Source organism: Acomys russatus, chromosome 3, assembly GCF_903995435.1.
Source record: "Acomys russatus chromosome 3, mAcoRus1.1, whole genome shotgun sequence".
Classification (NCBI taxonomy): domain Eukaryota; kingdom Metazoa; phylum Chordata; class Mammalia; order Rodentia; family Muridae; genus Acomys; species Acomys russatus.
Window position 1 is genome coordinate 55,990,888 of NC_067139.1, and position 18,111 is coordinate 56,008,998.

The 18,111-nt window shown below is 43.7% G+C and overlaps 1 protein-coding gene across 3 annotated transcripts in view; it reads left to right on the forward strand.

The window, feature by feature from the left end:
* Window positions 1-14,790: 14,790 nt before the first annotated feature.
* Tasor (transcription activation suppressor) overlaps window positions 14,791-18,111 on the forward strand; it is a 52,752-nt gene continuing 49,431 nt past the window's right edge. For 2 of the 3 annotated variants that reach the window (XM_051140719.1, XM_051140735.1), the window contains exon 1: window positions 14,809-15,218. In XM_051140719.1, coding sequence (XP_050996676.1) covers window positions 14,864-15,218 — 355 coding nt within the window. In that variant the 5' untranslated portion in view covers window positions 14,809-14,863. Of the gene's footprint in view, window positions 15,219-18,111 lie in introns of all 3 variants that reach the window. The other variant, XM_051140726.1, reaches the window with a different exon arrangement.

Genomic DNA, 18,111 nt, shown 5'->3' on the forward strand with positions numbered 1-18,111 from the left:
ACCTTCTATAAGAACTAAAGTCTGGAAGCACTTTTTGTCACGCAAAACCAAGGGGATCCTGCTACAGCAAACACATCCAGGAAGCTTCTTATTGTCAACAGGCCTGACCTCAGCCCTCATCTCCCAGGCACTTGATGGTCAAGCCAAGGAAACCCACTCTGCTCTCTCAGACAGCACCAGCAAGGACAGGCGGGGGGCCCCAACAGTATCACTTAAACACACTTAAACACTGATGGCACTCTGAAGAATGATCCAGAGTATTTTTTATAAATCAGCCTGTTGTTCCAGCACTTGAAAGGCAGAAGCAGGAGGATGGGGAGTTTGAGGCCATCCTTGGCTATGTGGCAAGTTCAAAGTCAGCCTGGGCTACACAAGACCTGTTTCAAACCCCATTTAAAAATTGTTTAATTAAAAAAAAAATCATACTGGGCTAGGCGTGGTGGCACATGCTTTTAATCCCAGCACTTGGGAGGCAGAGACAGCAGCTCACTGTGAGTTTGAGGCCAGCCTGGTTTAAAACAAGTAAGTACAGGATAGCCAAGGTAACACAGAGAAACTAAAAAAAACTAAAAATAAAACTAAAAATACTAAAAATAAATATATTTTTTGAAGATTTATTTATTTGTATAGTATTCAGCTTGCATGTACGTCTGTACACCAGAAGAGGGCACCAGATCTCATTATAGCTGGTTATGAGCCATCCTGTGGTTGCTGGGAATTGAACTGAGGACCTTTGGAAGAACAGCCAGTGCTCTTAACCTTTGAGCCATCTCTCCAGCCCCACAAATGAATTTTAAAAATAATTTCTTTGAGCCAGGCAGTAGTGGTGCATGCCTTTAATCCCAGCACTCAGGAGGCAGAAGCAGATGGATTGTTGTGAGTTCGAGGGCAGCCTGGTCTACAAAGTGAGTCCAGGACAGCCAAGGATACATAGAGAAACCCTGTCTCAAAAAAAAAAAAAAAAAAAAAATATATATATATATATATATATATATATTTTTTTTTAACTTTGGACCTTAAATCATGACTCATTGTAAATATATATATAGATCATAAACAGCAGGCAAATGATTGTATGGAGATGCTGGGACTTACCCTCTTGCCATTGTTTCAGGTTCTATGTAAGAACTGCCTGCAACTCAGACTTCTGGGAAGAATTCTGCTCTAACTAAATGTAAGTGTTGTGATGGTAATAGCAAAATTACTATAATAAAAACATTACACACACATAGACACAAGTATGTGTACATACATTTATCATATGACTCTTCTGATGAATTTTTTTTTTTTTTAAATAGGATTTCAGTATTTAGTCCTGGCTGGCCTATAACTCATTATGTAAATCAGGCTGTCTTTAAACTCCTAGAGATCCGCCTGCCTCTACCTTCTGTGTACTGGGATTAGAGTGTGCCACTGCAGCTGGCTTCCTGGGATATTTAAAAACACTGTCAGCCCAGGATGTATGAGACTCTGCTTCAAAAATGTCATATATATTGTATATAATATATCTTTATATAATATGTATCCCTTTATTGTGTATGTATATGCGCACTTGAAAAGCTAGTTTTTGAACCTGCTTGGTGACGTGTTGCTGCCCTCTGCTGGAATATTTGTGCATGTGTTCTTGGGGATCCCTTAAGTATCAAAAAGCCTGTAGTGTGGACCACTCTAGTATTATTAGTTTCTCTTCTCAGACCCTAGGGCTTCAAGGAGTAGCTGGGGCATTCTACAAGTGGCTATTTGTATTTTATTTTTGGAAGTGTTTAAACGATCTCTTCATAAACAAAGGAGTGTGTGTCTAAAAGGTATATGGGTTAGAGGTGTAGCTCAGTGGCAGATAGGTAATTATGATCTAATGTGATCCAGCAGTTAAGAGCTCTTGCTGCTTGGTCAGAGAACCCAAGTTCAATTCGTGGCGCGCACACTAGGTGGCTTACAAAGCACCTGTAACTCTGGCTCCGGGATCTCCTGGCCTCTTCTGGCCTCCACAGGCACCCACACTCACACAAACTATTTTTTTAAAAACTCAAATGCATTGGTTTATATGTAATGTAATTTATTTTTTAACCTTGAAAGCTGTAAACTAGGGACTTGAGATGTAGCTCATTGCGTGCGTGCGCACACCACACACACACAGACACACACACACACGCACGCGCACACGCACATTCACAGGCTGGAAGGCAAGTAAGTAGTAAACGTCTATAATTCAAATACTCAGAAGGCAGAGGCAGGAGGATTGCCTGGGATATCTAGGAAGTTCCAGACCAGCAAGTACTACATACTGAAATCCTGCCTCAAAAGAAAACTACACGCTATTGCAGTGCTTTGTTTGCTTGCTTTTTCTTTTCTTTTCCTTTTTGGTTTTTCAAGACAGGGTCTCTCTGTGTAGCCTGGGCTATCCTGGACTCGCATTGTAGACCAGGCTGGCCTCGAACTCACAGAGATCCCCTTGTCTCTGCCTCCCTGAGTGTTGAGAGTGCAGGTCTCGGCCCAGCTTATTGTTGTGTCTTTATAGCCAGAATTTGTTTGTTTTGTGTGTGTTGGGGGGGGGAGTGGCTGTCTGGGGGAGGGGGTGGCAGCTATGAGGGATGGAGAGATGGGTGCTTTTGTTTTGCTGAGCTGGAAAATAAGTTTAGGGCCCTGCTTACACAAGGTAAGCATACAACTTCTGTTGACCCTGAAAGGATTTTTGGCTTATTTTAAAAACTATCTAACAGTCTTATTTTATGGTTTACTATTTAATGCTTTCAGAAAATTCTAAATTGCAGAAAGGAGGGTAGGGGAGGCCAGCAATAGCTAAACTTCTTTTTAGTAACATTTCCCTTGAGCTAGAGATTGAGCCCAAGAACTCCAAGTCAGAGTTCTACCATTACTCTGTCCCCAGGCCATTAACTTTTTTGACCTCTTACCTTTTCCCTTTGTGTGGCTCAGCCCTGACACATACCTTTAATCCAAGAGCTTTCTGCTTGAATATTGTAAATAGGGTTAAATAAAGTCAATCATAAATTAAGAAGCAGAGCAAGCTGCCTGTTGACAGGAAGTGAACGTAGAAAAAAGAACCATAGAGAGTGAGAAGAAATCAAGAGGTCAGATAGAGAGACACACAGGAAATAGAAGGGAGGGACAGTCAGCTTGAGGATTTTTGAGAGGCCGGTGGAGGAGGAAGATCAACTGGGTGCTTTATCTGCCTCTCTGAGCTAGCCGGTTTTCACCCTAGCAACTAGCTCCTGAGTCTTTATTGGTAAAAATCAAACAATTGAGATTTTGCTAAAAACAACACACCTCCAAATAGCATAGCATCTGAGTTTAAGTTGCAGCATATGAATTTTGAGGAGACAAAACATTCAGTGTCTGCCAATAGAAGAGTGAAATTTTTCTTGAATCATTTCTGAAGCTTAAATATTTAAATTACCTGTGTGCTGGCTAATTTTATGTCTATTTGACACAAGCTGTAGTCATGGGAAAGGAGGAAACCCCGATTGATACAAAGTCTCTGTAAGAGTGGTGTAGACAAGCCTGTAGGGCATTTTCTTAATTAGTGACTGATGGAGGACAGCCTGGCCCATTGTGGGTGGTGCTGTGCCTGAGCTGATGGTCCTGGGTTCTATAAGAAATCAGGCTCAGGGCTGGAGAGATGGCTCAGTGGCTAAGAGCACTGGTTTCTCTTCCAGAGGGCCTACGTTCAATTCCCACAACCCATTGCGGCAGCTCACAACTGTAACTCCACTTCTAGAGGATCTGACGCCCTCACACAGACATGCATTCAGGCAAAACACCAATGCACATAAAATAAAAAAATAAATAATTTAGGAAAGAAAGCAGGCTGAGCAAACCGTGAGGAGCAAGCCAGTAAGCAACACTGCCACTGCCACTGCCATATCCCCCTGCCCCTCCACTCCTCCCCCCTCCCCACCCCACCCTCGCCATGGCCTCTGCATCAGCTCCTGCCTCCAGGGTCGTGCCCTGTTTGAGTTCCTGCCCTGAATTCCTTCAATAATGAACTACAATGTGGAAATATAAGGCCAAATAAACCCTTTCCTTCCCAACTTGCTTTTGGTCATTATGTTTTATCATAAAAGTAACCTTGACTTATACACTTTACATGCAATTCTATGAGGATCTGTCAGGTGTAGGCAACCAACCAGTTCGTGGCCAGCATATGACTGAGGAAAACTGAATTTTGCCCAACATAAACTCATGAGCTTACTCGAAATACTGTGAGGATTGTTTTGTTTTGTTTTTTGATTTTTCGAAACAGGGTTTCTCTGTCCTGCACTCACTTGTAGACCAGACTGGCCTCAAACTCACAAAGATCCACTTGCCTCTGCCTCCCTAGTGCTGGGATTAAAGGTGTGTGCCACCACTGCCTGGCTTTGTTTTGAATTTTAAAAAATAATTCCATTGTGAGGTTTTCAAGCATTTGCCTTGTATATTTAAAAAAAAAATCTGTTGTAATTTTGGCAAAAGTTTGGTGTATCTGACTCTAGAGGTTCTCTAATGTATTTCTAGAAACACTATTATAGTTGGTACAATAAATTTTGGAACAAAATTTTATAATCTTCAGGGTCTTACATTGTATTTATAATAAACTTATATTACTATATAGGCCATATGGTCTGTGACACCAAACCAGTTAAGACAGTGAAGAACTCATTTGCACTGATGTGTGACTTTTCCTGAGGGGATGTGAACAAACATTTATTTTTTTTATTCTCTCAAATTCTCTCTGCAGTTTCCCTCCTTCCCCTCCCCCCAAGTATCTCCAACCCCATCTCCCCTCTCTCCTAGTTCTACCTCCCCTCTCTGCCTCTTCTCAGAAAAAAAGTAGGCCTCCCAGGGACTTCAACCAAACATGAAATAACAAGCTACTATAAAGCCAGACACATACCATCATTTCAAGGCTGGACAAGGCAGCCCAGTAGGAGGAAAAGAGTCCTATAGGCAGGCAAGAGAGTCAGGGACCTCCCCAGGTCACTGTTAGGATTCCCACAAGAACACCAAGCTACTCAGCCATCACTTATATGCAGAGGACCTTGGTCTATGAGCCCCCATGAGTCCTGGTCAGATGATTCTGTGTCAAGGGAAACATCTTTTTATTGTAGATAGGACACTGATAGAGCAAAGAAGCATTCTACTGAAGTCTAGCCTGGGGCACCAATAAGTTCATTGGGGTTACTTATGGGACCATGGGTGACTCAAAGACAGCTGCATCATGGGAAAGCCTACCCTTGTGTGGGCAAGGACTGAGGAAAGCTACATCCCTGGAGCTCCCTGCTGACCTGCAGAGACAGCTCCTTGCAAGTTTCCTCTCTCTGAGCAGTTGCTTCCTGCTTAGATAACCTCAGGGAGGGCTGATGAGTCTTGTAAGGTTTCTGAGCTTCCTGAGTCTTGGACGCTTACTTCCTCCCAATAGGAGATAGTGTTTCAGCTCAGAGGACATAGCTGTACAAGAAGCAGGGAGAAGGGTGGGACATCCTAGTGAGTCTACTCCACATTGTTAGCAGGAATATGAGCAAATGTCTAAAGGAAGGATAGGTTTGTGCGATGTTAACGCCACCTATGACATATATGGATAATATTTTGTATTTTTTTGTTTTAGCTTTTGCAAATAAAGCAAAACTAATTCTTCCAGCATTATTATCATGTATTTCATCCCCAGAGGAACTCAGGTTCTCCAGAGAGTGAATAACCACCAAATGGCACCAACCACAAATAGAATTCCTCTAGATAAGTAACTGAAAACCTCATTTTCCTCAATTAGAGAAATACCTGGTGTCATGTTTCTATAATTTATGTAAACTGAAACCATAGACCTAACAACCACCTGATTTAAACTTGGCTAGCTCCCCAAAGACATCATAGAAGAGAATTTATCATAATTAATTGTCTATATATCCAAAACTTTGGGGATACTAAAACTTGAGGTGATCTATCTAGCTACGTGTCTCTTTTCTTTTAAAAAAAAAATCTCTTTTTTAAAAAACAGGACTTTTCTATTACACTGAATGGAAAATAAACTGCTAATTTGTTTTTCACTTGGGAGTATTTTGGAAGCAGGCATGTGAAAACCAGATAACTTGGGCTGGGCATGTAGAGACCCTAGGTTTGGTTCCCAGAGCTGTATAACCCAGGCATGGTGACATATGCCTGTAATCTTCGCACTCAAATGAACATAGAGGCAGGAGCATTTGGAGTTTAAGGTCACTCTTGGATACATAGCAACTTTGAGGCTCTATCTTAGAAAAACCAAATCAGCTACAATTTTTGTTTTGTTTTGTTTTGTTTTTTCAAGACAGGGTTTCTCTGTGTAACAACTCTAGCTGCCCTGGAACTTGCTCTGTAGACCAGGATGGCCTCGAACTCACAGAGATCCACCTGCCTCTGCCTCCCAAGTGCTGAGATTAAAGGCCACCACCGCCCAGCCTAAAACTTTGTTTTAAAAAGTTTAAATGTTAGTACTTTGGGGGGGGGGGGAAATCTAGAATGTTTTAATTGTTAACTCACTGGATTTTACGTTCCATAGTATGTGTAGAAGAATTTTAATTCAGGACATAGCTGTTCTTGCAAGAGATTACATCCAAAGATTTTCTCGGTCTATATGATCGAGCTGGAATACAAACACGCCTTTAATCCCAGGACACAGAGGCAAACAGATATCTAAATTCAAGGGCAGCCTGGTTATAAAGCAAGTTTCAGGTAAAGACAAGCTTAAGTCCAAGAATGGTCGTGCATGCCTTTAATCCCAGCATTCAAGAGACAGAGGCATACAGATCTTTGAGTTCTAGTCAGTTCTGTTCAGGCAGTTTGGTTGAGTCAGTAAAAGGAGAAAGCAGCACAGAGGGAGAGAGAGAGAGAGAGAGAGAGAGAGAGAGAGAGAGAGAGAGAGAGAGAGAGAGAGAGAGAGAGAGAGAAGTTAGTTTTACCTGGGCAGTTGTACAGAGACTGGTTGTAGAGTGAGAACAAGCTACACACTGCCAAAGCTAGTATGAAGCCAAGTAGAGCAATCCAGTCAGAAGCAGAAACAAACCAGTTTGAATCAGTTAGCTTGGAGAAGAGGTAGAGCCAGAACAGCTGAATTGAACCAGCCACTCGGTGCTCAGAAAGAACTAGAAAGGGGCTGGAGAGACAGCTCAGAGGTTAAGAGCATTGGCTGTTCTTCCAAAGATCCTGAGTTCAATTCCCAGCAACCACATGGTGACTCATAGCTATCTGTAATGAGAGTTAGTGCCCTCTTCTGGTGTATAGGCACACACATGCAGGCAGATACTGTATACATAATAAATAATTTTTAAAAAAGAGCTAGAAAGGATGACCTTATTAAGCAGTGAATCTCAGAGGCTGAATGTCCGGCAGTGGTGGCGCACGCCTTTAATCCCAGCACTCAGGAGGCAGAGGCAGGTGGATCGCTGTGAGTTTGAGGCCAGCCTGGTGTACAAAGCAAGTCCAGGACAACCAAGGCTACACAGAGAAACCCTGTCTCGAAAACCAAAAATAAAACAAACAAACAAACAAACAAACAAAAAACCCTCAGAGGCTGGAAACATTTTTGGCCTAATTTAGACTGTATAGAGGCTGGGAGCTTCCAGGACTAGGCCAAGGTTAGCAGAAGGATGCAGTAAACTGAATGAAAGTGACTTTTACTAGTATGTGCTTATTTATTTTTTGTTTTGTTTTGTTTTAACAGGATTTCACTCTATAGCTCAAGCTGGCCTGGACCTCACAGCCATCTTCTTGTCTGGGCTGTCTGAGAGCTGACGTTATATGCAGAAACTACCATGCCTGGTTTATAGACTGTTTTTGTTTTTGTTTTTGAGGCAGGGTTTCTCTGTGTATCTCTGGCTGTCCTGGAACTTGCTTTGTAAACCAGGCTGGCCTCTGTCTCCTGAGTGTTTGGATTAAAGCTATGCACCATCATGCCCAGCTAGTTTTTAGAAGAAGGCTAATATTAATTAACTTTAGCACAAATCATCTGTATTTGATAATCAAGAAAAATTAAATACAGAAGTGGTAGTACACACCTGTACTCCTAGCACTTCAAAAGCTGAGGCAGGAGAATTGTCAAACTGAGCTACATAGGAAGACCTTAAATGTGAAAATTAAACCAAACCAGCTGGGCGTGGTGGCGCACACTGGGAGGCAGAGGCAGGCGTATCTCTGTGAGTTCGAGGCCAGCCTGGTCTACAGAGCAAGTTTCAGGACAGCCAGGGCTACACAGAGAAACCCTGTCTCGAAAAACAAAAAAACAAAACCAAACAACAAAACCCTCACAGAACAATCAACCGAACAAATTAACCAAAACAAAAATAAATGAAGGAAACATAGCTGGCATTCTTACAGAGGGTGTAGCTATCTGAAATGACCTAAGCTACTTCTAGCTTACCTATTGTGTTTGCTTTATGTTACAGCCATGTTAGTAGAACAGCATGGGCTTTTGTTTCATTTTTTTTTGGGGGAGGTATAGGAGATTTTTATTGTTAGCTCTGTATACTCAACAGAAATGTAAGCAGTAGCCGCAAGTCAAACACCTTCCTGCATCATATACCTGAAAAGGCGTTTTCTCTACTTATTTGTGGAAACTAATATCAATTTTTCTTGGAAAAATGTTTTATTGGTTTAGTTTGTGCACCACATAGTTCAGTAATTTAGAGATCCACTCACTCGCGTCCACTTACACAGTTGTTGGTAGTGTTTTCAGAGTTAAGCAATCATCACTGCAATTGTTTAGTTATTTGCAAAACCTGACCTAAGAAATGCAGGCTGGTGTAAAGCTCACAGATCCTCCTGTGTTGGCCTCCTAAATGCTGAGAGTACAGGAAAGTCATGTTATATTAGTTTTAGAATCTTTTCATCACCTCCTCCATCCCCTCTTCTAATAACCAATCTAACCTCTCTATGACTTTCCCTCTTCTGGACGTTTCATGTTACTCTTTGTGCCTAGCTGTTTCCACTCATGTTGCAGCATCAGCACTTTATATTTTTTATGGCCAGATAATGTTCCATGTTACTCTTATACTACGTTTTTTTCATCTATTCATTTATAAGTTAATGGAGACTTTGCAGTATGCTTTTAAAATCATTGCTTTATAGCATTTATGGTGTAGACAAAGGTAATGCTAAATGCCTTTTACTGCTAGGCTTTTGTAAATTGGAGAGGATATGTACAAAATTAAAGCCCCAGGACCCTTTCGGTACTATAAGCCACAAAATAGTGAAGCACTGCTGAATCTGGTAAACAAAGTCTGGCTGGAAATTCAGTAATTGGTCCAAGAAACCAGATGATTGGTGATGTTTTGTTTGTTTGTTGTTTGTTTGTTTTTCTTTCTTTGAGACAGGGTTTCTCTGTGTAGCCTTGCCTGTCCTAGACATGCTTTGTAGACCAGGCTGGCCTCAAACTCACATCGATCTCCCTGCCTCTGCCGCCGAGTGCTGGGATTAAAGGCATGCACCACTACACCCGGCCTGATTGGTGATGTCTTTTTGCCTCCCAAATCATTTATAAATTTGCAGAAACCACTATTTTTTTTAAAAAATTAAGGGTTGGAGAGATGTCTCAGGGATTAAGAGCACTGTCTGCTCTTCCCGAGGTCCTGAGTTCAATTCCCAGCAACCACATGGTAGCTCACAACCATCTATAATGAGATCTAATGCCCTCTTGTGGCGTACAGGCATACATGCAGATAGAACACTGTATACATAATAAATAAATAAATCTTAAAACAAAAACAAAAACCCAAAGCCGGGCAGTCGTGGTGCATGCCTTTTATCCTAGCACTTGGGAGGCAGAGGCAGGCAGATCTCTCGGAGTTCGAGGCCAGCTTGGTCTACAAAGTGAGCCCAGGACAGCCAAAGCTACACAGAGAAACCCTGTCTTGAAAAACCAAAACAAACAAACAAGAAATTAATTAAGCCGGGCGTGATGGTGCATGCCTTTAATCCCAGCACTTGGGAGGCAAGGCACACACACACAAAGTTGTCCTTTGACTTCCACATGCATCCCACAGCATGCACACACCCACACACAAATAATGTAATTTTTTTTTTAAGCCAAAACAAGGGAGATAAATGGTGTATAAGGAGACAGAACAATTGAAATGCATTGTGGCATAATTTTGTTTTATTTGGCATTCTAGGGGTGAGGCAGAGCTTAATGTTAGACAGTGAACCCTGGGGGGTGGGGAGTGTGTGTGTGTGTTCAGTTTTCACGCCCAAAATATTTAGGAATTTAGATTAACTATTTAGAAAGGAACGTGCTGGAGACCAGCCTATAGCAACAGTAAGCAGTCTTGAAGCAAAATCCCTGGGGCTCTGCCTAAATCAGGGGCACACCCGTTCGTCAGCCACGCATGCAGAAAAGAGTGGGCTGCCTCCAGGAGGCTCGCTCGCTCGCTTCTGCAAATCCAGCATGCGCTTGCGCCCAGGGGGACAGGACATGAAAGATGGAAAAAGAGAGAAGAGGAGGAAGCAGCGGCGTGAACCCCCAGAGCTAACGCTGCCCGGCATGGACCCACAGAGCTAACGCTGGCATTAGAACGTGCAAACCTATCCCTCCACTCAGTAATAGTGTGTGCTTAGACAATGTCTATTTAATCCTCTGCCCCAAATGACAATGCTTGTGTGGCAAGTGTCGTGACAATTAAATGAGGTGATGAGTCCAACCAGAGTCAGGATGGGTCTGCTTTATTTACAGGCACATCCTCAGAAACCCAGCTTGGGGGCTTGGTAGCAGGTGGGTTTCAGGAACCATTTGTTCAGGAGAGTGAATGATGTGTTTGCTGACAGTAAGGCATGTTTCAAATGCTCTTTCTGAACATCTATTCCCAGTCCTCTTACTTACTCTCCCTCTCCCAAGTTGAGTGGCAAGATGGTTATCCATTCCTAAACATGAGCACCATACAATTTTTTGTCGTCCTTTATTGTAAAAAAAAGTACACCTTTTTTTTTCTTAGCGACTTTTGCACCTTTGTAGTGGTACCACATGGCCTTGAGTATCCCCCTCCCTTAACACTTTGTGTAACTCTTCTACTTGGCACCAGGCTCCCGAGTTAGAGAAATCCTCCAAACCTGGGTCTTTCTTCAGATGGAAAGGCAGTGCTGGAAATGACTGCAACTGGTCCTGACCTGAAAGCCCGCTGCCACAGCTCAATCGCTCCTCATGGTTAAGTCCTTTTGATCTCAGCAAGCTTTGGGTTTATTTAGCAAATGATTTCACCTCTCTTCTCAGATGCAATAAACAGCATTTTGAATCTGTGTAAATCATGTAAAAACATTTGAATAGATACTTCCTAGTTTATTTGTTTGTTTTTATTTTTCGAGAAAGGGTTTCTCTGAGTAGCCTTGGCTGTTCTGGACTTGCTTTGTAAACCAGGCTGGCTTTGAACTCCCAAAGAGCTGCCTGCCTCTGCCTTCTGAGTGCTGGGATCTCAGGAGTGCGCCACCATGGGTGGCTCACATCCTATTTTATATTGGGGGTAAAGCTAGATTTCTTATATATTAGGTCCAGTTTACTTAAGTAAGACATGCAAGATAAGGAAGAAATTACTAAGAATGAACCCAAATCATGTTGCATGAGATACCAAGAGTGTTTTTCTGCCAAAGAAAACAAGATACAGCATTTAGGAGGCAGAGGCAAGAAGATTGCTTTAAGTTAGAGGCAGCTGGCCTGGGCTATAACAGAGTGAGGCCCTGTATCAAAACAAACAAGAACTCAACACAAAATAGAGAGTGAGGGAGGGAGAGGTGGCCCAGTGGGTGAAGATACTGGCCACCAAGCTGGAGCCTGACACATAGTGGAAGGAGAGAACCTTCCTGTTCCTGCAAGGTGGCCTCAGAGCTCCACACTTGTGAACACTATATAAATAAACAAATGTGAAAAAAGGAAGAGACAGAGACAATGATAAGAAAAAGAAAAATGGAGTAAGTATAAGTACCTACCCTACTTCACAGGGTTACTGTGAAAATTAAATGAGTTGCAATATACAAAGCACTTAGGAAATTATAACCTTTATATTAGTTCTATATTATTGCTTAACAATGACCATAAAACTAGTGGGTAGGGATAAGGCTTGCACCTGCACTCCTGGGTTGGAAGCCTGGGCCTGACTTAGCTGAACAGTGTGCTGAAGGGGCTAGACTCATCCAGGTAAGGAGTTCTTCTGCTCCTCCACCTTTGCATTGGCAGAACTCATGGTGACCTGTTTATAGAAAGCCAGTGGTTAGGCAGGTGTGCTGGTCCATACCTGTAATAGCAGCATCCAGAGCGTAAGGCAGAAGAATCCAGAGCTCTGGGTAAGCCTGAGCTACACAGAGAGAGCCTATCTCAAAACAATAACAACAACCCCCAAACAAACAAACAAAAAACATTGAAAAACCGAGCAACAAACACCACAAAAATAGCCCCAAGATAGAGATGACTTCTCTGATCTTGTCTTTGGCCTCAAAGAATGTTTACTCTGTTGACATATAACAAAATGCACTGCTTTATATCCCGCCCCCCGTGTGTGTATGGTGTGTGTGTGCAGGTTAGAGGACAACCTTTGCTGTCAATCTTCATTGCTGTCTACCTGGTTTGAGATAGGGTCTCTGATTGGCCTCACCAAGCAGGCTAAGCGGTCTGGGATGATGACCAACTTACATCTATTTCCTCCACAGGCCTGGGATTATAAACTCAGGCCTTTAAAATGTCTGCCTTTAAAATAACAACTCAGGTCCTTATGCTTGCAATACAAACATTTGACTGAATCAGCCCTGAAGTTCTTTTTTTTTTTTCTTTTTCTTTTTTTTGAAATTCTTTACAAGATGTATAACTCAGTGAGTTTTAGTGCGTTGTGCAATTAATTATACTATTGCCAGTAATTCCAGAATATGTATGTATGTATTTATTTATTTATTTATTTCCTGAGACAGGGTTTCTCTTGTAGTCCTGGTTGTCCTGGATTCACTTTGTAGGCCAGGCTGTCCTCAAACTCACCTCTGCCTCTGCCTTGGGTGCTGGGATTAAAGGTGTGCACCACCCCACCTGGCTTCCAGAATATTTTTATCACCAAAACCAAACCTCGTATTTAGTAGCACCCGTCTCCCTCTTCCAAACCCTTGCAAACCACCAACCTTCCTCTTCTGTGGACTTCCTTTTTCTGTTTTGGTTTTGTCGAGGTAGGGTTACTCTGTGAGTCCTGGGTTGTCCTGGAACTCACTCTGTAGACCAGGCTGGCCTCCAGCTCAGAGATCCACCTTCCTGAGTGCTGGGAGTAAAGGCAGGTGCCACCACATTGGATTTTCTGGCCTTTCATATGAAGATCATACAACATATGACATTTCTGTCTGGCTTTCTAAATTTAACATAACATCGTACTGTTTTATCCATGTTGTAACATATGTTAGTATTCTATTTTTATGCCCAAAGATTCCATTGTATGGCTAGATAGTATTAGCAGGTATTTAGGCTGTTTCCAATTCTTTGCTATCACAGGTATCACCTATAATGGATATTCTTAAACATTTATAATAAAAATGAGTAGATTTTTAGCTTAGATTTATAGAAGTAAAAACTGCTGGGTTTATACATCTGTAACATAACCCTGTTACTGCTCAGTTATTATCACTAATAGTTGTTAGTGGTGGTGGTGGTGGGGCGTGTGCGCTCGTGTGTGTGTGTGTGTGTGTGTGTGTGTGTGTGTGTGTGTGTGTGTGTGTGTGTTACAGGGGAAAAAACCCAAGGGGGAAAATCTAAAAGCCACCAGCCTTTCTCCCCTTGTTAGGTTGTAAATTATGTGGAAGAATCCCAAATATTGGGCGTTTGCTTATGTTGTACTTCGGACTGGAGGAAGCCTGGGAAGGAAGCAGGTCTGGAGGGAATAGGACGCTGCATTAAGCTGATCACTGGAGGCCATTTTCTTTTCTTTCTTGTTTTGTTTGTTTTTCGAGACGTGGTTTTTCTGTGTAGCCTTGGCTGACCTGGCCTCTCTTCGTAGACCAGATTGGTCTCGAACTCTGAAAGATCCACCTGCCTCTGCTTCCCTGAGTGCTGGGATTACAGGCCTGAGCCATCGCATGTAGGCCATTTTCTTATCTCCTCTCACTGCCCATTTTATTATTTATTCAGAAGCTTTACGAGTAAAGGTGTTGTTTCCGTAGCATGTCAGAGCACCATGGGTATGCCTGGTGCCCACAGAGACCAACTGACTAAGAGCTGGTTCAGTTGCCATGTGGATGCTGGGAATGGAACCCTTGTTCTTTGGAAGAGCAGCTCAGAGCCGAGTACGTCACAAAACCTGCACCAGCCGGTTTGGGCTCACAGAACTCGGGAGGCGAGAAGACGCTAGCCTCAAAATGGGACACCTAGTGTCCGGAAGACCCCGTTGGGCTTGCCTCCGTCAATCTCAGAGCGGAAGGGGCAGGGCCCAGGAATTCGCGGAGCAAAGCGGGTCCCAGGCCCTCAGCCTGAGGCTATGGCGTCGACGCTCTCGCAGGGCGTGACAGTAGCCCCTTTTGGCGGGCTCGGCCTCGCGAGGCTCCGCCCCCGCACGGTCTATCTGCATTCGCGGAGGCGGGCGCTGCATTTCTATTGGTTGAGCCGGCCCGCTGGGGTCCCGCCCCCTCCCGGGCCCGACGCGAGCACGTTGGGTGGCCGGAGCCGGTAGAGAAGCCGCCCGAGTCGGGAGCGGCTCTCGGTGGGGAGAGGAACGCTCGGTCCTGCGCGGAAGTCTGAGCGGCGTCCCTGAGGCTGGAGAGCGGCTCCCGGGGCGGAAGAAGGGCTGCGTGGGTTGAGAAGAACTCGGACGCGGGCCAGCCCGCCGTCCTTTTCCCCCCCACGCCCGTCGACCCTGTGGGCGGAAGCTTCCCGGAGCTCCTCAACGCCTGCGCGATGGCGACTGCCGCGGAGACCGAGGCCTCTTCGACGGACGCGAGCTGGGAAAGCCGTGGCGGCGGCGGCGGCGGCGGTGGTGGCGGAGACGACGGGATGAAGCCAGCGTTTCCGGAGCTTGAGTCCTCCCCACAAAATGGCGGCGGCGACGGCGGCAGCGGCTTCTCCACCACCGCGGAGCTCAGCGGCGGCGCGGGCCCTGAGGAGACCGCGGCAGCCGAAGCCGCCCGGAGCCACAGCCACGAGCTGCCTCAGCACACCTCCGAGGCGGCCGCTCTGCCCAAAGACGCCGAAGAGCCCGAAAGGCCTGTTAGGCGGAGTTTTCAGATCCCCAGGAAGAGCAGAGAAAAGAAAGGTGGTGCCTCCCCTTCTTCCCAATCTCTCTCTCTCTCTCCTCTCCCCCTCCATCTTTTCATTAGGACCTCTCTGTCTTCTCTTCCCACACCCATCCGAGACACGTAAACACGCACGCGAGTGCCAGCCGCCTCCTTCCCTCACTGCCACGGCCGCCCAGCTGCGCTTGGTGCGAGAGGACAGGGTGGAACCACGCTCCGCCGCTCCCCCTCTCCCCGTGGAAGTTGGAATTAGCTCAGGTTTGAAGCGTATCCGTAAGGCTGCGGCACCCAGAGGAAAGATGGTACTTGGTGCCCCTCCTTCCCAACCCCTGAAGGCAGAGAAGCTGATGTGGCTCCTCCTAAAGATGCTTCGGAGAAGTCTCCTTGTGGAAATAGCCGGTGGCCATGGATTCTGAGGCTTTCTCCAAGGCCATTGCGTTCTGAGGACACGTTTCTCACTATGGAAATCTTCAGCTATGAGTGCTCTTGAAATGTGCTCGATGTCAGCGTCTCCTCTTATTTAGAAAACTCCATTAGGATATGCGCTCCATGCACAGTTTTCCATCACACCTCATTTCCATATAGTTTCTTTCTTTCTTTCTTTTTTTTAAGCATTAGATTAAATAGGTTTCTTCTGTTCTAACTCCAAACTTAGTATGGCTCTTGTATTTTAAAAGGACGGGAAGGTAGGTTCTTGGTGCGTTACTTTGCCCATGAGAAAAAGAAGTTCGATTATGACCAAGAATCTCCAACTTGAACTACAGATTAGTTTCTTAAATCGATAAAGGAACAGTTGTGCTAGTCGCTTACAGTTTGAAATCGTAGTACCATATTGTGAACCGTACAACACTGTTTTCCTTAGTGTAGGTTTTGGCCACTAATTTGGAATTTTCTGGATTTGATTTAAATCTTTCCTTCTTTACTTTAGTATTTTAGTATTTTAATGGTTTATTTCCCAAAGCTTTTTTTTTTTTTTTTTTTTTTTCATTTGAATCTCTGACTATTTAGAGTCTTGATCCAAACAATGTGCATCTGGGTAGCAGCTGAAGTTCTGGAAGTACAAAGAAAGTTTCTATTTGGATGACAAAGCCAAGGAAATAGCATGAGAAGCCATGCAGAGAAGGATGAAGTTGACCTTTGCCCACGGAATTGAATTTTTCTAGAAATACTCTTTAAATGAGTTAATGTACTTTAGAGTGTAGGGCAAGATAGTGAATTATTTTGATGTAGTTAAGGCGTGTATGGCAGTGTTGATATAAGGAAAGTTAAGATACTCTTCCCCAGTGGCCAGTTGGTAGAATAGATTGGAAGTACTTTTAAAAAGGCTCTGATTATGAGAATAGGGGGCTTAATGTTGCAACCTGTATCAAGCATTTCCTGTTTTTTGCAGAGAGGGTCTCTGTACAGCCTTGGCTGTCCTGAAATTCCATCTGTAGACCAGGCTGGCCTCGAACTCACAGAGATTCCCCTGCTTCTGCCTCCCAAGTGCTAGGATTAAAATAACCGACAAGTTTCTCAAGCCGTTTAAACATCTATTTTAGATTTTAAATGTCTAAGGCTGTGAACAAAACCACCGTTAAAATACTTTTTTTCTCAAGAACCAGAACACTGGCTTAGAATCCTTTAGGATTTGATTTTATTTGAAATATGGTAAAATGTCATGTGCTTCTTAAATTTCATAAGTTAAATCTCGAAGTTGCTCTAAAATGACTACCCTTGAATATACTAAAGTAGCATAGGGAATTAGGGACTATAAACCTCAGTTGCAGTCTCTGTGGAGTCTGACATATTCCTTGCAGGAAATGCTTACATTTTCCATTTTGCCTAGGGATACAATTTTTACCCTTATCTGTAAGGGAAGTTGTGCAGGGAGCATTGTAGATTTTTTTTAATGTTTACTAAAAATAATTATTAACATCAGTTGTTCAAATAGTATATAATATGGCTATATCAAAACGTTTTTGGTGTTTTCAAGACAGGGTTTCTCTGTGTAGCCATGGCTGTCCTGGACTCTCCTTATAGACCAGGCTGGCTTCCAACTCACAGACATCCACCTGCCTCTGCCTCCCAGAGTGCTGGGATTAAAGGCACACACCACCTCAACCTGGCCTATATCTTTAAAAAAGAAAACAAAAGCTGGGTGCGGTGGTGCACTCCTGTAGTCCCCAGCACTCTGGGAGGCAGAGACAGGGGTATGTCTGAGTTTGAGGCCAGCCTGGTCTACAAAGTGAGTCCAGAACAGCTAAGGCTACACAGAGAAACCTTGTCTGGGAAAACAAGAACAAAGCCCAAAAAACCAAACAAACAATAGAGATAGGATCTCCCTAAGTTGCTCTGGTCTTGAACTTGAAATGCTCCTGCCTCAGCCTCTCTATTAGCTGGAAGAATTACAGGTGATACCGTGATCTAGCTCGTTGAAGCACCTATTTTGCCAACTCAGATTTTATCCTAAATTGCGAGAAGTTTGTCTTTGAATATTAACTTTGTTTGTTTGTTTTTGTTTTTTGAGACAGGGTTTCTCTGTGTAACAGCTCTGGGTGTCCTGGAACTCACTCTATAGACCAGGCTGGCCTCGAACTCACAGAGATCTGCCTGCCTCTGCCTCCCAAGAACTTTTTACTATAAAAGCATACTTTATCACTTTCTTTTCTTTGCTGTATTTTTGAGACAGGGTCTTTTATGTAGTCTTGGCTGTCCTGGGACTCAGAGATCCACCTACCTCTGCCTTCCGAGTGCTGGGATTAAAATTTAGCACCATCACACTGAAGTCTGTTTTTCATTTTTCTTAACATCACATTATCATCTTAGGCTAAGCAATAGAGAACAAGTGACTGGAAGGAAAATGAAAGAACAACAACAAAAACCAAAACAGTACAGGTACTGTTAGTTTCCAACCAATGTCATTGACTGGAA